A 15,177-nucleotide genomic window follows, 5' to 3' on the forward strand; every position below is an offset into this window, starting at 1 on the left:
GTTTAAATCTACCAACAGCACCTGCAGGGGACTCTGGTCTCATTAGAGTGATAACAGTGATGTGATCCATAAAATATTACAAATCCTGAGTTTGTCCTGATCCACCGATGGAAATTTATAGAAGCCCAAATCTCCAATAATCTTTTGAAAATTTGGTATTTTTAACAGCGCCTATTCATCACAGTTTATTGGCTGCCAAAAGAGCCTGTAAGTGGTTTGTCTGTTTTGATTATTGGAGGGGTTAACTCTACACCCCTGACACCACACTATGCTCACACGTGCACATACGTCCAACAACACTTCCAGCTTTGGCCACTGGGGGAAGTGGTTTGAATTTTGCCAAGCACAGACCGATTTCAGCAGTAGAACTTTGTTGTTAATAAGTGGTGACTTAATGGCATTCCTTTTCCAGTTAGATTACAAAAACAATAGACAACAAGTGCTCCAAGTGGAAATAAACGTGGTGGCAGTCTTAGGGTGTTAAGGTTCACCCTGCTCAAAATTCCCAATTTAACCCCTGGATTTAGGGGTTTGCGCAAATCCCTAACCTTAAGTATGAGCAATAGCAATAGTCTGTTGATTGTTTGATTATTATTAGTTTTCACATGATTGATACTGTATTTCAATCTATCCACCTCTCTGTCTTTCCCCTTTAGGATGCTGGGGGAGCTCCGCTTGACTGGGCTACAGTCTCTCTTGGCTGTGTGTCTGCTCTTCACCCTAGAACATGGTGAGTCATATCTCCTGAAACTAAGCATTCATTTATACTTATCTGTTTGGTCGTGGGAAGCACACTTGTCAATCAAAACATATCCTAAATATCCTGCTGCTAGATGTTCCAGGCCAGACAATGGTTAGAATATGAGGACTTTTTGTGCTCTTGGTCCTCCAGAACAGTTCCTGTTAGCCCTGGCTCCCCTCAGGCTAGAGCGACCTAACCTGACAGGAGAGTTTGTTATCTTTAAAGACACTCCACACCCTGGCTTTTGCCTGTGCCATATAATTTTCTTAAGGCCAAAGTATACTTTAGTTTTCTGCATGCTACTACATCTTGATTCACATTTAGTTACACAAGGACAGTCGGCCTCTGTACATATTGTTCAGAGACTAACTTCTAATAAAATATATGGAAGAAAATGGAATGCTCAACCAAGAAGCTCTAGCACCTAATGGTCAACGGATGTAGAAAGGAAGTCACACCTTACAGGTAAAAGAGCCAATCACCTTTTAGATCCAGACATTGCCTGTCAATCATCTCAAGAATGCACATGCGCTTTAGCTATACAAGCTTGGGAAAAAGTTTTTTAGTGTAATCTGAGGTTAAGAAGCACAATTTATGATACCAGCATTGTCAGATTTTACTGCTGATTTAATTTATGTTCTTTGATCGTAATCTTGACCAACCATTTTTGAGATTTCGGTGTTCCCCCATTCAAGTAGATAGGAGCTGCACTGTCAAGACTGGAAATAGCCTCCCAGGAGAGTTCAAAAGATGGCTGCCAGTGGACTGACTTGCTAAAAAGAATTTGGTTGTCTGCACATGTGCCTGCCATTGACTGGCCTAAAAGAGTATCGCAAAACAGTCCTAATGCACTTGCATTGAATCCGTCCATACTGGCTCATACTCAAAAGAGTATACTTTGAAAATGCTGAGTGCTGTATCGTCATGAGACAGAACGTCATGTGGAAAAACCGAGTATACCCTAGCCTTTATCCTTTCATCTTCTGGTAATTACCGTAGCACACCTTTCCCTGACCAGACACTGATGAGGCTTTTTAGGCATCGGTGATAAATCCCCGCTGCTGGATTCCACCCTCTGCTGCCTCCATCTGCAGTAAATAGAAAGCGCATGAAGAGCACTTTTATCTGCAGAAAGTCTCATTTCCTCACAATGCCACCTAAAGACTTGTCATCACTCACTCTAATGCCTGCACTAGCACTCAGCAACGGTGATATTGTGCCCACGTTCCTGTGCAAGCGTGTGCACTTATCCATGAAAAGAGAGAAGCTGATGCAAAACTTGAGCTCACGGGCTATGGAGAGACTCTCGCTTGGTGCAGCATGACAGTACAGCGAATCCTACATGGTCAAATGCATGTCGTACACTGGCCAAGCCCTGCTTGAACATACTGTTCATGAAAATAAGATGAGAAAAAAAAGCCACACGATATTAACATAGCACAAACAATTGTATTTATTTTTTTTAAAGAAAAAACACAAAGAATTAATTCAAATAATCCAGTCATAGTAGCTACGTTGGGGATTTGTACTTGGGATTTGTAGAGCTGAACACTGACAAAGTGAAAAAGCCTTTGACACATTATCGTCAACCAAAATATGCAACACGATTACACATTAACTCGACATGATGCTACCAAATGTTCCATTACTCTGATGTTGACCCCATTCTGCCGAGTTACTTATAAGTGCCATATGAAATATTTTATTTTCTTTAACTAAAACTATATGCAATTTAAAGGAGACCTATTATGCCCCTTTTTACAAGATGTAATATAAGTCTCAGGTGTCCCCAGAATGTGTCTGTGAAGTTTCAGCTCAAAATACCCCACGGATCATTTATTATATCATGTTGTAAATGCCTCTTTTTGGGTGGAATCAAAAACATGCTGTTTTCGTGTGTGTCTCTTTAAATGCAAATGAGCTGCTGCTCCCCGCCCCTTTCCGGAAGAGGGCTGTGCCTTTACAGCTCGTGCTTCGGATACTATAGCAACAACAAATCAGAACCAATATGACTGACACCGCAAATACCGGAGTTCAGCCATATATGTATGAGCAACCGTAAACGTCACAAAGCATTGGCATTTTGAGTTTGTGATAGTGCTTCATATGTAGAAAATCACTTCCTGCCCTCCATCTGCATTTCATGCCACAGCAACGCAGTGACATGACATCATGTGCAAACAAGCTATAACGACATAGCTCTGGTCTCCGTGAATACAATCAGAGACAATGGTAACTTTAGCTGCATTAGCCGTGGAATCAGCTAACAAGCACATTCGGAAAGGCGATTTGCAAACAAAATATAAAGTGCGATACTTACATCTTCAGGATATAAAGCTGGAACACGAACAGTTGGTACTGATCCATGCTTGAGAGTCAAATTTTTTTTTAAATCCTGCTTTATATTGACCCTCATTCACAAAGCAGTCCGGTGTAATATGATTTGCACAAACATACACGAATTTTGGTATGTTTTGTAGCACATTTTCTTCAAAAACAAAACTTGTCCACTGCGTCTTCAGTGGCTCTGATGCCGGGAGTACATGAAGACACATATGTTCACTTTTACAGCCAACAACAGAACACTTATGTTGCTTATGAAGTTGAGACATTATTCTTCTCACTGTAGCTGCTCCAGCGCAGAAAAAAATGGCGTACTGTGTGTCGATCTCTCAGGGGAGGATCTATGATAATAGGGTGGAGTCCGTCACCAGTCATGGGCGTGGCCTGCTCTAAAGTGACATCACTTTAGAGCGGATACCAAAACCAGTCATTTTGAGACACTGTTTTTGATTAATAGAAATATAAGAAAGAGGAGTGGGTGGACTTTTAACATTGTAGGGTGGTTGTGAACACACACTGCTGACTCACATTTATGTTCAAACACCATGTAAAAGTGAATTTTGCATAATAGGTCCCCTTTAAAGCAGTAAAATTACCAAAATTAACAAATGTGACATGACAAAACATTGATTAAATTTAAAGGACATTATCGTCAACTGACAAATATAATGACTAAAATAAAAACAAATATATGCCAAAGATGAAAGCCAGTTGAGTCCCAGTTGAGTCTCAAGGCCTTGTACCATGCACTGTTTCACAGACTGGCCTCCACTGATCTCAAGCTAGACCAGTTTCTTATCGGGCAGCTGCAGAGTTGCAGACCAGCCAGACCTCGGCAGCACTGGTTTCTCGTGGTTTCTTGGTCCGTGATCCACCTGCCATCTGCACCAATTGATTGGAATACACAGTGGAGTTTTGCCTGGGCCTGATAGTGGAGAACCACCCGCCCCTTTCGTTCTTTGCATCGGCAGCTCCTCCGCAGTAAGCGAGAAATGGGCAGATTGCATGCACAGCCTGCTGTGCATAATCTGCATAAAGATTTGCCTTCTCTTCTTCGCCCTCTTTACTTCCCTGAAGTCTCTCCATCAAAAACTGCTCCCATTACCCCATGGGATGCCTGTGGTGTAAATAAGGACACTTTGTCGCCATGCATGTTAAATACATTTTTGAAGATTCCTCACTCACATCATGTACCCACCAGTTTATTTATTGAAAAATGGAAATTGGTGGAGGGGATGTGGGGGGAAGGGGGGGTGTAGTGTTTATCTAATGGGGTCTTTTTGGAAGCAATAGCAGCCCTGAATCACACTGGATAAATGTGCAATACCCTACAGTAGCATAGGGCTGGAAATGTAGTCAAGCCTTTGGACTTGGAGTTTTTTATGTGCGTATGTTTGTTTGAGGTAATAGTCAGAGGAAGACAAGGAGATATTGAGCACAGACACTCTGGGCTCAGTTAATATTCATGACGCTACGACTATAGTGGGAACCTCTGGGGGTTTCCGGGGGAGAGCATCTCATGCAAGATGGTTTCAGAATGGGAATGTCATTACAAAAGATTATTGTTTCTGCCATAAATACACCTGTTCATTTTTAATCCAACGATTTATGCATCTTAAGCTATGATCTTGGAGTATGTCATATCTGTGTCGGCAAAGGAGATACACCAGAGGCGTATCTCTTAAGACTGAAACAAACCTCAGTCCTTCTTAATGTTCATGATTCAGTGGAGATGACGCACACATTGATTTATATAGTTATAGTGAACTTTTGCCGTGTTTGCCACAAATGCCTGGACACATGATCGCGACTAGCTCAGAGGGCGCTTACAATGTGAGTGCTTTTGCACAATTTGACGCAGCAGGACTTAAGCAGAATCTTGCCCTGTGGTTAAGTACTAAATGAAAGAGCAGAGGGAAGATACTACTGTTACATTTGGCATGGCACATTGACAAAAATGGCCAATTTGTCATGTGGTAGCTTGTAAATGTTTGCCCACCCCCTACCCATGGATACCTGTCAAGGCACAAAAGAGGAGGGATGGGAATCAGAATTAATTTAATGATTCTGATTCCTGAATGGTTCCATCAACGATTCTTTTAGCACCTTTGAGGAAAAAATATTTGAAAATAAGAATTTACTGTCCTCAGTAGGCTGTTGCCTGATTCTTGCAAAATGTGTTTACGCCAGTGATGTGCAGTCACCCCTTTCAAACCCTTCAGAGGAGTGATATAAATGGAGACAGAAACATTATTGAAACTATGAAACGTCTTTCCCCCATTTAGTCAACAATGTATGTGCATTAAATAAATAAGTGCATTGAAATACATAAATATACAATTTCAAAAACAGCTTAAATGTAATGTAGACTACCATAAATATCTTTGCATTGTTCCTGTTTAACGGAGTGTTAGGAGGAAACACCATTAGAGTATTTCAGTATGGCAGAAGAGTGCATGTTTGAGAAAGAAAGTCATGAAAATGTTTATGTTCCGGTATTTTTTAAAAATGGAAATGGTTGTGAATAAGAACTGGTTCTCTGATCCCAACCCTACTGAAGAGAGACTGCAATACACATACGAATTTGCAATTGTGTCAATATTGTATCGATTTATCTCTTCTTGGTCTCTCTGTTACCACGGCAAACTTTAAAGGATGTTTAAGGATGTAGCTAATGTTCGCCGCTCACATTAACATCAGCGAAGGTTGTCTGTGTGTGAAAGTCGATGTGTCTTGCTTTTGTTCAGAGGAAGGTCAAGTGAAGAAGGTGGGTGGCTGATGTCTATGTGACTGTATTGGGCTCATTTAAGGTCTGTTAATGGGGAACAGAATCACCACAAGTACAATGTAATTTTCTTTCCTTTAGTATCTTAGCGTAAAAGCATTAATTGTGTTGTTCCTTTTGGTCGGAGTGGTAATAAAAGGCACATCACTTCATAAAATCCCTCAAATATCACTGTAGAAGATGACATGGTTATTGTCAGCATAACCCCGGACCGCAGTCGATCAGTCATTTCGTGGCTGCTGGGTAATTGAAAACATTGGGGCCACTGTCAGCAAGCCACCAATTACATTAGCCTGAAAAGAAAAACAGGAGAAAGAAAAAGGATCCAACTTTGGAGATGTATTTGAGTGCTGTTGCTTTGTGTTTTCTGCTCTGTGTAGATAAACGCTTCTGACAGCACTTAATGCATTTCAGGTGTTCGGAGAAGACAGCAAATGCGACAATAGTCAGCAATCTTAATACATGCGGATTGGACGAGAAGTGGCGGGTTTGGTCTCTCTCCATCTTTATTTTTTCATATTTATTTCCTTCGCAAAAAGAGTGCATCATGCACCCACCTTCTCGCTAGTGCAGCTTTTACACCCCCCACCCACAAAACCTTCAGGATTTTTACTCTATATTGACTTGTGCTCAGCTGGATGAGGAAAGATTAAAAACAATGGCAAATTTTCAAACAAAAGGACGATCTCCAGGGGGTTATGCTTGTTAAAACATTTCCATCTAAATGCAGATTTGCTATATCTTCTATGCTTCTCCCATGCTTCGTACATTCATTATTTACCCATTTGGGACCAAAGCAATTTTTGTTCTTGCTTCCGAGGTGTAATTTCTTTTTTTTAAAGCAGGTATCTGCAATTGATTTCTTTTTATTTAATCTGGCAAATTCGACCAGGCTTGGAACAAAATTCTACAGAAGGAAGTAAGAAACAATCTTGTAAAAGGTTAGCACAGTTTATTTTTAACTGTATCTAGAGAGCAGCCTAATTCACTACATATCTGTTTAAATGCATCTAAGCAACCTACATTGATGCAATAAGGATTCCTGAGCTGTTTGCACATGGTTCTGCGTTGAGTGCTTTGGGAAACAAATTCATTCTCTGCAGTCTTGCGAATCAAACTTTTTGGCTTACGCTCTCCTCAAGCATGAAGTCAGGCAACGGGAAGGTATTTCCAGCACCTTTTCCTTATCAGAAGCATTACTTCCCTGGAGATGGACTGAAAGGATGGAAAGTGTGGGCTTTGTATTGGAGACAAGAGCTCATGGCAGAAGAACCGGAGAGGAGGAATCTATCCCCCAAGAGCTCAGTTCTGTTTCACAATACTACACATACAAATCCATTCCACTCTTTTTCACCTCTTGAAATCCCATAGGATCACAATAAACTCTAGTGCAGGACATTTCCGTGACCACCACCACTTATTCTGGACCCTCAACATCAATCTAACCTTCAGAACACACTCAAATCGAATCATTCCTCTTGGCTAACCGATTTGCCGCACAACATGTTTTTGAAGATGGTGTGTCTTGATTGAACAAGAAAATTGCAACTCCATTTACCCCTCGCATTGATGTCAAGCACTTGCTGGGTAGCTTTTTCATCTATGTACAGTCCATTCCTCAGAGGACAGAGGATAAGTGGTGTTCATCAGCTATAGTTAGAAGAGTGGGCTGCCTTCATCTCTACTGAGATGGTCGCTTTTGCGGTTTAATTATCACTTTGAATCACATTGCGACTGGCTTTTCCAGATTAAGAAGCTACCGCCATAACGTCAGAGCTCTGTGGTAATAACAACACAGAAACACTTCAAAATAAAAGCTCCACCAATAAATAAATAAATTTAAAGAGAAAAAGTACAAAAGAAATAGATCACTACTGTATAGTTATGTAATGTTCACTATACTACTACCACTGCTACTACTAATAATAAATCAATTGTAATTTTATTATATTTAAGCAATATCTGACATCTGTGATGTTCTTTTATGCAGCACTTTATTTGATAAAAAATAATACAATATCATGTTGAAAATGAATTGCTGTACTTTTATTTGATAAAGTTTTAATCAATTCATTTATTTAAACACCATTTTTATCATAAATTTGAAATAAATGTCATAAAAGTAAGATAAAATAATAAGCAATAAGCAAGTATCGGTACTTGTACTCGTTCTCAAAAAAAAAAAAAAAATGGTATCAGGACATCCCTTATTTTGATCAAATTAAAATCATATTTGTAACGCAATTAACAACAGAACAGAAACAACTGTTGAATAGTTGAAAAATAAAGAGTAATTCCTTGCATCACTTCATAACAGGAAAATGTAATCTGATTCTGATTATTGTGATGGGTGCCCGGTTGCTTTCGCTGTTGCGCGCTGTCACCGTGTTTATATCCGTGTCTCCCGCTGAACGCGTTTAGATGCGCTCTACAATATGGAACAGACTCAAGCCCGGGACAAAAGGTCCAGTTGTCCCCCATTACTGGTGGCCCTGGATGGGTCACACCCGACACTGCTCAGACACTGCTCTATTTGTGCTTTGCAGTGGAACTGAAGGGATGCCAAAAAGATAAAAATGTGAATAAGTGAGTATAATATTTCATATAAGATACATCACTGTTCCATATACAGTGTTCTATGTGAGTAAAATACCTTGTCCTTTATTTACGTGTACAGCCTTCACGAGCATACCATAGAGTACAAATTATGATCAAAACTTGCATTATATTAAATGTAGAATATAAAGATTATGCATAGATGTAGTAGCATCTAGCCTTTTTATTTTTATTATCACAGCGATGCGGCCCATGCCACCTTATTTTTTTCCACATTTGTCCCCTTACTGAAAAAGTTTGGACACCCCTGTTGAAGGTGAATGCAAGAGTGCATATTCTGTGTGCTTTATTGCTTTGTGTGAGCAGCTGGGAGCACAGACATTTCAAAATAAGAGTCCTTGTGTATTTCGGTCTTGTTGGTTAAAAGTCCTGCGTTATGCATTAAATCTGAATTTTTTCTGGTTTTATTGGGATTTTGGTGGCAGAGTAAACTGCATCTGGGATTTTATTTAATTTCACTACTATCGCCTCTTTGTCACAATAAGGAAATAATAAGAACATTTTCTTAAAAAGAAAACAAATTTAATAAATACATTTTAAAACCTATCATCCCATTTATCAGCTTTTCTGACCAACTTAGTTATGGGTATTGATAACAGTATTAGTAACAGTCTGTTGAAAAACAGCAGATTTTGTTAACAAGGCAATTTTTCTGTAGTAATGCAACAACACCACATGAGACTTCTAAGCAAATAAATGACACATTTAGCATTCCATGAGCGTGTGGATGTTTTTAACGCAAGTTTATTTTGCATTATTGATTCTCATCTGCAAGAGCTATGGATGACTATGAAGTACATTTAGAACCCTTTTATTATGTTTTCATACAACGCTTGTTGTTTAATGGGTGACATGTGCTTGATGGCAACCATAATGTTTCTTGTTGCCTGCAGAAAGGCTGTAATCGAGTGGAGGACATGGAGAATGATGTCTCTAAGAAAGATGGAGTGTAGCAAAGCATCCATTCAAAGCCATTTGAAGTAAATGGAAAAGAAAAGAAAAAAAAAACACACGTTAAACCAGGATAAAGCCATTGCCACCACCAAGCTGTCCATTCTCTTTCACTTAATTATGATGGGTGGTTGATGGATCGGGGAGATGAAATTTCCCTCTCCTCAACTGGTAAAAGACTCCCATTTTTACATGAAATGAAATCAAATAATGGTGAGGCATGTCCAGACATGTGGGGTGAGCGAAAGTTGACTCTAATGAAAATAAATCAATGAATTTTAACTATATTGCTCAGAATAGTTGGTGCTCTCTTTTCTTCCGCTATGTCATTCATTCAGTCACCTTCCCATATGCAAGTGAGAATGAAGCGTGCTGTGTGCACTGTGATAAGCTTTCATGCAAGTGTACATAATAGGAATTGCATTTAACATGTGGGTAAGAAAGAATCTGTGTTTAGTCTATGCATCAACCTCCTTTTTCCTTAAGCCACCTATTGATTTTTCCACCCCTGAGGCAAACAGGATTATTACCAATGTAATAACTCCATTGATTTATACGGTTACTGCTGGCAAGGTTTGCTGAATTTATAAGTTGCACTGTAAATACACTGTAATAGGGAGAGTATAAATAATATATTATGTACTATTGTATAATTTATTGGTATTGAGTGTAGCAAAAACAACTTATGTCTTTCTTAAACTACACAAATCCTTATGTATGTTTATATTGCTCTTTATCAATAAATCAAACTTAAAATAGGGGAGTTTTTCAAGGCAGTCAAACTTTCTGTAAGGATCGTGGGATTTTGTTTTGTTAACCTTGCATGTGCATCACTGTACTAGTTGTACGGAATGGAATATTACACTACTGCTTACTGCATACTGCACAGTTGCACTGTATACTACTTATTTATTACAAAATAGTATGTAAAATAATATACATTTTGCAATGATAAATGTTTCAAACAGTCGTATGATACATTGTTATCACATGGCCTTATTACATTGCATGTTTAAAGGAATATTAGGGGTTCAATACAAGTTAAGCTCAATCGACAGCATTTGTAGCATAATGTTGATTTCCACAAAAATGTATTTAGACTCGTCCCTCCTTTAAAAAAAAAAAAAGAAAAGAAAAACTAGGTTACAGTGAGGCACTTACAGTGGAATTGAATGGGGCCCATTTTTGGAGGGTTTAAAAGCAGAAATGTGAAGCTTATAATTTTATAAAAGCACATGAATTCTTCTGTCAAAACTTGTGTTTTATTTGAGCTGTAAAGTTGTTTAAATCATCATTTGCACTGTCATTTTAGGGTTTACAGTATTACATTGTCATGGCAACAAAGTTGTAAAGTTGAATATACAGTAACTTAACTGTTTTGTTGTTTTAAACTGTTTTAAAAAAAGATCCGGTAGAGTACAGTAGATATACAGCATCTCCTTTTTGATTTTAAACATGAGCATTGCCATAGGTTTGTTTTTCACACTAAATACAAGCTTTTTAAAGTAACATTTAATATGGAAAGAACACTACCTATGTATCAATGGTGGTACAGTTGTTTTATTGTAGTATATACAGTAAACCCTTCATTTTGAATAGAAAAAAGAGATGATAATTTGAATACTTCTAATGACATCATTTTTATTTGAGTATATAAATGAAAAATGAGCGAAAAATCCATTGAAATAAATGGTCCCTATACATTAAGGGATCTGGATATCATAAAGACTTGGGGACAGTTTCTTTTGATTTGGGCATGTAAGCAACCATCTTGCACCCATTTAGAGATGCCCTTGCAAACCATCTTGCAACACCTTAGTAATTACCCAAAACATCCTGACATTGCATAAATATAAACACGTATCATTACAATTTAGTAAAAAAATTTTTATTAATTTTTTATTAATTTATTCATTCATTGTGGACAATCCAAATGCATTTTGACCAAATGCAACATTAGGAATAGTTTTTCAGTATTTTTAACCCTAAACTGGTCAAATGTGGCCTGAACATAAATTTGTGTGAAAATGTGTTAACTTTTCGCAGTTCAGTCAAGTAATGAATAAAGAAAAGATGTTTAAAATTGTCAACCTGGTCTCATAGAATGAACGTTACTCCATATATATTTTTGCAAACTGACTTGTACGTGCCGCTTTCTAAGTTTGCTGCAGTTTCCTGGTGAAATGAACACTAGAGGGCGCTACAACAACTGTATGGTTTAATCATTGTCACATAAATCACGAGTACAATTGCTGATTTTGATTTTATAAAAACTTATTTTTCACTCTATTACTCACCCCCGCTATGTTATGATATCAAAACACTTTGACGCAAGATTTGAAAAACGAAACATATTAACACTTGTATTACAGACCCACCTACATATACACACTTATTACTATGCTTTTAGCTTGCTTGGTAGCTCACCTAATAGAGCATTGGACTTTGGGCTTGACAGGCAAACGCACACGAAAATGAAAGTGGCATAGAAGCGAGTCAAGAGACACAAATTGACGTGGTTGCTTCAGTTAATGTGTGTGTTCTTTTTTTTTTCTTTTTTTATTGCATATTAAAACACTATCGGTTAGGGTTAGGTGTTGGTTAAGGGTAAGGGTGTCTATTTTGTTAAACTCTCATTTATCTTTCCGGACACTATTGGTAAGATTTAGGGTAAAGTTTTAGGTTAGGGAGGTATGTTTTACTTATTAAAACCTCCATCTAAAATTCACCTTAAAAATCAGCTGGACATTTCACTTGAAAACTGCAGCTAAATGTTTAATGAAGCACATAATTTCAGTTCTGCAAAAACAAAAACGCAATGCTCACGTAAATTCATGAGACCAGGCTAAAAATTGTGGTTGTTTTAACTTTTGGTCGATTCGTCATAGAAAATGGAAGGTCAAGTTGGGTGGAATTTATTTTGGGAAACAGTATTCTGCTAAGTCTGTTCTGTTGCATACTGCACTTTTTGACGAATGTAGTAGCTTAAGTAATATGGATATTCTATGCAAACAGAACATTTGCATACTATGCACAGTATGCATGCTATAAACTGCAGAAATAGTAACAGTAATATGACAGAATGCAATTCTGAACATAGCCAGGCAAAATAACGAATGTAGAATGTTATCTAATGTGTTAATATCGTAGACACTTCCTTACTCGTGGGCTCTTTCTTATTCAACCCTTGAAAGATTGTTTTCATCAAAGTCAGTCCAGAATAATTTTTTTAGTTTTTATGAAAAACAAAAACTTAAACATCTTATATAGGATTTTAGTTCTTTGACCTATTTTTATATTTTCACCCTGGATTTCGCCATTAGAAATAGCCTGGCTGGCATGGGTTAGGTTCACGGTCAGGGTCAGGGGAATGGCATTAAAAACAAACAAACAGCCAATCATTCAAACAACAATTTGATTTAGCTTCTTTTTCAATACCTTCCAATTCCAGCTGTGCACTGGAAAAATAAAAAAAATAGTCTAATTACTCTCCGCATCTCCTAGATGTTTGTTCTTTTTCTCTTTTCCCAGGCACGGTGAGCTGTGACACTGTGGTGAACATGCATAAGGTGACCCACCAGAGGGTCCAGGAGCCTCTGTCAGGTACGGCCCTCCTGCCTTGTGTATTCACCCTGCGCCCGAGTCCTTCTAACGAACCTCCCCGCATCAAGTGGACTAAACTGTGGGGCCAACGTGGACCAGATGGTCTACAGAAGCAACAATCAATTCTGGTGGCTAAAGACAATATAATCAAGGTGAAGAAAGCCTTCCAGGGCCGCGTAACCTTGCCAGGGTACCCAGAGAACCGCTACAATGCCAGCTTGGCACTGACAGGCCTACGATCCAGCGACTCTGGAATGTACCGCTGTGAGGTTGTGGTCGGCATCAATGACGAACAAGATTTGGTGCCCCTCCAGGTCACGGGTAATGTTGTGCACCACAGAATACTAATATACACAGCTGTGATTATAGGGGTTATTTGATTTATGATAAAGCTGGATGGTGTGTACAGCTGACCTCTTTCATTTTAATGTTTGTTTTTTTGTGAAAAAGTAGTCTTGCAATTAACTTGCCTCAGTATTGGGTTTTCAGGCTTGAAATTTGCTCACAAAATGACTAGATATAGACTATTATTTAATCTGAAAAACTGGTATAGTTATAGTCATCAGTGTCAAGGATTCGTTTTCCTGCACATCTGCTGCTGTTTTCCATAAAGGAGTCACTATCAGATCAGAGACCGACACAGACCAAACAGCTGTTACATTTGCTGCATGCTCAAATTTCTGCCAAAAGTAAGATGTAGTTAGATTTAGTTTAGCAAGCGAGTGCCAATATGCACTGCAATGTGTGCATGTGTGTTTGTGTGAGAGGAAGAAATAGAGTAGAGAATTATGAAGTCCTCTGTTTTAAAAGAGGATGTGGCTCAGCCCATTTGTGAGAAAATCATTGATGCATTTGTGAGAAAATCAGGACTGTGGTTGAGAAAATTGTGCCAAAAGACACAGGACTCCCAATGCACTCTAGGTCCTTGTGGTGGCGTAGTGACTCGCCTCAATCCAGGTGGCAGAGGATGAATCTCAGTTGCCTCCGTGTCTGAGACCATCAATCCGCGCATCTTATCACGTGACTTGTTGAGCGCATTACCACGGAGACATAGCGCGTGTGGAGGCTTCACGCTATTCTCCGCAGCATCCACGCACAACTCACCATGTGCCACACTGAGAGCGAACCACATTTTAGCGACAACGAGGAGGTTACCCCATGTGACTCAACCCTCCCTAGCAACTAGGCCAATTTGGTTGCTTAGGAGACCTGGCTGGAGTCACTCAGTATGCCCTGGATTCGAACTCGCAACTCCAGGGGTGGTAGTCAGCGTCTTTACTCGCTGAGCTACCCAGGCCCCACTGATTGCATTTTCTCTCAAATGGCCCTTTGCATTTGCAAATCGTGTTTGTTTGAGAGTCGAGTTTTCCTTTGCAAAGTGGATTGTGTTTGTTTGCAAAATGTTCTATTTTTAAATCTGGCTCCATAGGCAGCCCCCATGAGGGGACCACCTCCATGTAGAATAAAACTGTTTTAATGTTGAAATAAAACAGCTTTTATAATGTTACTGATATGTCTGGAGTCTTCATCTTGTGTGAGTGGCTATGATTTTATACATATATTCCAAAATTGCAATTAATTTATTTAAGAGTACAACTTTTTTAATGAGGAAAAAATTACCAAGTGCAATTTAAGTTATTACACAGATAATTTGGATTGATTTAAGCCAATGGATATTAACTTTTTACGTTTATAAGGCTCCATTATGAATTTCGCTCTATAAGTTGGGGGTGATTGTCTTGTATCTGGGAAGAAGAAACATCTGCCAAGTCCCAGTGCTCACCCAAAATCCCCCTCCAAATTGTAGAGTCTCTTACATGCCTTTCGGCAAATTCCAGCTGAGTTTTTAACAAAGGCTCTTTCCTGCAAGATTTATGAAGTGTGCATGAGCTGTTGATGTCTCATACACTGTTTCTCTCATCTTTGTTGTGGAGGACTGCAACAACTTCAGAGTTGCCAGTGGCCTGTAGTCGAGGTGGCCTTCCTTACTATCTTCTTACTTGGATTTCTGGAGGACAGCCAATTCAAGGCAACTTTGCAGTTGTTCTACATTGTCTTAACTGGGATGTATTTTTGATAGATCTGTTCATTGATATTAGACAGATTCTTTGTTTAAATTAATGTTCCAGGATCAATA

The 15,177-nt window shown here is 38.8% G+C and overlaps 1 protein-coding gene across 1 annotated transcript in view; it reads left to right on the forward strand.

Moving 5' to 3' along the window:
* Positions 1-657: 657 nt before the first annotated feature.
* The window catches only part of LOC127439051 (neurocan core protein-like), a 106,076-nt gene continuing 91,556 nt past the window's right edge, over positions 658-15,177 (forward strand). Inside the window, exons 1-2 of the mRNA XM_051695075.1 lie at positions 658-730; positions 12,969-13,361. Coding sequence (XP_051551035.1) covers positions 658-730; positions 12,969-13,361 — 466 coding nt within the window. The remainder of the gene's footprint in view (positions 731-12,968; positions 13,362-15,177) is intronic.

The sequence above is a fragment of the Myxocyprinus asiaticus genome, chromosome 50, assembly GCF_019703515.2.
Source record: "Myxocyprinus asiaticus isolate MX2 ecotype Aquarium Trade chromosome 50, UBuf_Myxa_2, whole genome shotgun sequence".
Classification (NCBI taxonomy): domain Eukaryota; kingdom Metazoa; phylum Chordata; class Actinopteri; order Cypriniformes; family Catostomidae; genus Myxocyprinus; species Myxocyprinus asiaticus.